This window comes from Festucalex cinctus, chromosome 4 (genome assembly GCF_051991245.1).
Source record: "Festucalex cinctus isolate MCC-2025b chromosome 4, RoL_Fcin_1.0, whole genome shotgun sequence".
Lineage (NCBI taxonomy): Eukaryota > Metazoa > Chordata > Actinopteri > Syngnathiformes > Syngnathidae > Festucalex > Festucalex cinctus.
In genome coordinates, this window is record NC_135414.1 from 3521698 (window position 1) to 3525935 (window position 4238).

Consider the following 4238-nt stretch of genomic DNA (forward strand, 5'->3'; position numbering starts at 1 on the left):
GCAGGTTCAAAGCCCACCGCCGACTGTACATTGCACATATGTCCGTGGCAATTACATAAACGGATATTAAGTATACCAACTGACTATCATACCAGGAATTGCGTTATACTGACATGATCAAACGCATGTGTCCCAAATCAGCGCTGATGACTTTCAGCGTCAGGTGACACTTTGAATTACAAATACGCCAATTCGCTCTGCTGCTCACAGGTCCGGTGGCTCACTGGCTATGGCCGCACCCGCCAGTTTCTGGACTGCCTCCGAGGTCCTAACACATCCTAACATTTTCCGAACACATCCTAACATTTTCCGAACACATCCTAACAGGTCCGAACACATTCCGAACGAGATCAAAGTGTTTCAAGCTATGTCCGAACGCAGGTCCGAACAGTTCCGAACGAGCATGCCGGGTCACGTGATGCAAAGGGGCGTGAAGATGGGCGTGGTCGAATGTCGGCCATTTTTTTTTTCACCGCATCGCACCGGATGAATTTGGAGACGCCAAAAGGTTTGTAGACTTCATTAGTACTCGTAAAATTAACTTTTTATGTAAGCCGAATGTTAAACTGTGTGACAAAACAGTATTCTATGCAAAATCCCGTTCCATTAACTCGTTATTTAACTTGTATTTCAAGTTTCTTGTTACGTTGCTACGTTTGTTAACGGAGTTCTGCCTGCAATAGCGCCATCGTACTGTGTGCCAACGGTAGGAATATTGCTTATATGACAGAATCAGAACATCAATAATAACTTGTTTAGTTGTTTTTTCCACGGATAGACTCAGCCGATTTATTGGTAAAAGCCTTATGATGTGAAATAATTGTGCCAGGTTTCATTGTCCACTAGTGAAATAGTAATTTAGCGGCCATATGTTACATTTTCTCCCCTTCGACAATGGAGCCTGGTTATGCGTTTGAGGAGAGCTCAAGGACGTGTCCACCTGCCTGGACCAAGTTTATTATTATTTTTTTCCAGTGAGACAGTATATTAACATCTGTCTGTAGTAGTAGTAATAATAATAATAATAATATTAATAATAATAATAATAATAATAATAATAATATTTGTACTTATGTAGCAGCTTTGAAAACATACATTTCCAATACGCTTTACTACAATAATAAAACAGTTATGTAAAATGTACCTATATGCATACATCTATAATGTCCTCTGTCGGTCTGTGTCTACAGCACACAGCATGGCATGACAGTAACCTATATATATATATATATATATATATATATGCAGGTGTTGCACTGTACACAAAGGTGGGAACACTCCAGAAGGGTGGCAAAGAGCTGGACATCCTAAGGTGTGGTAGGGGGTCTTCATCCCTCGAGAGGTTTCACAGACATCAGTGTACTTTTATTCCAGGTAGATTTGTACCAAGTTTCTTTTTTTTTTTTATGACACAATTACCACTGGCGTGTATTCATACAGTATGTATATATTGTTTCTTAGGTTGGCGGTGCAATGCAGTACACATGCAAATGTACATGCTGGAGGGAGCATCAAGAAAGTGCTGTGGAAGAAGAGATGTTGGTGGAGGGCGACACTGAACCCAGGACACTTGTCACAGAGGTCAGTAACACTTTCTATAATACCACTCTGAAAAACATAATAATTAACTGAGGTAAACCTGGTTACATAAAAAAAAATGGGGAATAATCTTTCTCACATAATTAGAAACATGAGTGTGAGTTTCTTTCCTCTTTTTTTTTTTTTCTTTGTCTCACGTAACACTTATTAGACCACCCAACATGATTCAAGAGGTGTTGTGGGATGGGAAGCAGTTGCACCATCGCACCAAATCGCACCATCACTGCTTTGTCAACTAAGAAGGAGATGGACATAGTCCACCTCTACACAGCTCTCCATACCATGGACAAAGCACCTTTAAAGTAATAAAATACAGTCATAATTATTTTGTACAAAATAACCATTTGTAGAAAAACTATTTTGTGCACCATGATTAATCATTTAATGGAATGATTGTGATGTCTCTTTCACCATTTAGGTACAGCCAGAAGGCTAGAAAGAAAGGTCGTGCGTCAGGAGGACCCTGGAGAGCACCTAAGAAGCCAAGTGGCTCTGCTCCTGGACAGCAAGCAGCAGAGAGGTGCGCCACAACAATTGTTATTTTCGCTTCAGTACAAATCATTGAATAAGAGACAGCACTTGTTATGGTAAAAAATATTTATGAATTGAAAAATGGATTGCAAGCCCTGTTGACATTGTCAACTGGTTCTTCATGACTTTACATCTTTGTTCACATTCCAAATCACATCTCATATCATCTTTCTTACCCACAGACTTTACATGACCCATGGCCAAGCAGCCCAGGACCCGGAAGTACACAGGGTCAGTGAGTGTGTTTGCCTAAGACTTGCAAAAGAATTTGAGCAAGCACGTAACAGGCCCAAGGACACTAAGGGAAAGAACATGCCAATCCCTCAGTCAATTGTGAGCATTTACAGCCATATAAAACAACTTCTGGAGGACAGCAGGGTTGTCCTGGACCAGACCAATTTGGTTCTGGTGCCAATAAATAACACCACAGTCTCTTCATGGTATGTTATTTGGTTTACTTTCTCATACAGTGCCACATATTTAAAATAATAAATGTTTTTTTTTTTTTTCTTGCAGGCTACTTCGGAGGGATAAAAGGAAGGACAGGGACATGTTACTGCAAGGCACAGTACTTCCTAAACAAATTCACCTGGCCAAGGACTCTCTACCTGCACCAAATACACTCCCAGCAGCCCCTGCGCAGCATCCAAGCGACAAAATGACCTCCAAGGAACTAGAAAATCATGAGGGGGAAGCTTTCCCCCTCCAACGCGCTATGGTGGCAAACAGGGGGGGTTTGAATGCGTTTCCATTTCCACCCCATTTGCTCCTCCATTCCAGCAAGCTACATTCCAACTACCTCCATTCCAGCAAGATCCAATCCATCAAGCTCCTCCATTCTAGCAAGCTCCACTGCAACAAGCTGCTCCTTATCAGCCAACCCCTCCTGACCAACAAGCTCCTCCATTCCAGCAAGCATGCCTTCCTCCTCAGCCAAGGCAACGTACCTGGAGACTGCTTAAAGCTGCCCAGGAGGATAAGGAGCGAATGGCTAGAGGCGAACCACCACGAAAAAAACTGACAAAGGAGCAGTATCATTACACATGTAAGGAGTGTGGCCATGACAAAAGTAGAAGAACTGGACACACCCAACTGAAGGGGCGGTGGTACTGTCCTGCCTCAGGACTGACTCTGGACCAGTGGAGAAACAGTTTATACAAGTTGCTATTGTTAGCTTGTATTGTTTTGTTTGTTTATTTGTTGTTATTTCTAGGGCTGTAAAAGTTTAAAGGGATGCTTGACTCATTGGGCCCTTTTCAGCAGTGAAAAGTTAATATTTTATCCAGAATTAATCTGATAACTTCATTGTTTTTCCATGTACAATTAATATCATTAAAATCGAGTTTTTCCATTTTCTGTTGACTAAGATATCACCTGTGCTGAGGAAGTAGGTAACGGTTCACCTGTTTTCTGGGTTTGGTTACCAAACTGAGCCATGATTGGTTGACAGTAAGTGGAAAATTTATTTTATAAAGGTACTTGTCCATGAAAAATAATGACGTTATCACATTAATTATAGATACAATATTTACTTTATACTGCTGTAAATGGCTCAATGAGTCAACTATCTTTTTAAACTTTAGTTAAAGCTTCAAATCTAAGAGTTACAGCGTTAAAGCTTTGTCATGTTGGTGCTAAGCCATTTGTTATATTGTGCAAAAATCTCTGATGGTATTGCTCAGATGTGCGTGTGTGTGTGCACACATTTTGATATAGGTTGTGATATTTTTTTAATTTATATTTTATTTAATTTTATTTATATAATTTTTATTTAAATCATTTTATTTACATTTATTAATTGCACTAAATGACGGTTTGACATTGACATGATGGGAGATTTATGCCTATTCGTTTCTGTTAATTCAAAGGACTGGGCGGTGGAATGTTTTATTTATATTTTATTTTATTTCATTTAATTTATGTTATATATATTGAAATCATTTTATTTACTTTTATTAATTGCACTAAATAAAGGTTTGACATTGACATGATGGGAGATTTACGCCTATTTGTTTCTGTTCATTGTTCAAAGCGCTGTGGCCGTTGTAATGTTGCTACAGATATTCAAATCCCACAAGAGATGTGAAAAATTAAACTCATGATAAATT

At 39.4% G+C, this 4238-nt stretch overlaps 1 protein-coding gene across 2 annotated transcripts; it reads left to right on the forward strand.

Annotated features, from left to right (window-relative positions):
* The first annotated feature begins 277 nt into the window (after positions 1–277).
* Positions 278–4000, forward strand: LOC144017161 (uncharacterized). Of its 2 annotated transcripts, none has more exons than XM_077518455.1 (7): positions 278–508; positions 1249–1374; positions 1462–1581; positions 1751–1901; positions 2018–2119; positions 2313–2570; positions 2647–4000. In XM_077518455.1, the coding sequence occupies exons 4-7, from the start codon at positions 1783–1785 to the stop codon at positions 3149–3151; spliced, it is 984 nt and encodes a 327-aa protein (XP_077374581.1). In that variant the 5' UTR covers positions 278–508; positions 1249–1374; positions 1462–1581; positions 1751–1782; the 3' UTR covers positions 3152–4000. The 2 variants fall into 2 exon arrangements, with proteins under 2 accessions (XP_077374581.1, XP_077374582.1); XM_077518456.1 differs by having other exon boundaries at positions 495–508; positions 1191–1374.
* Positions 4001–4238: the final 238 nt, after the last annotated feature.

Coding starts and splice junctions, on each gene's coding strand:
- LOC144017161 (XM_077518455.1), top strand. CDS start 1,783: ATGGGAAGCAGTTGCACCATCGCACCAAATCGCACCATCACTGCTTTG. Junction 1,902..2,017: donor ATGGACAAAGCACCTTTAAA/GTAATAAAATAC, acceptor TTCACCATTTAG/GTACAGCCAGAAGGCTAGAA. Junction 2,120..2,312: donor GGACAGCAAGCAGCAGAGAG/GTGCGCCACAAC, acceptor TCTTACCCACAG/ACTTTACATGACCCATGGCC.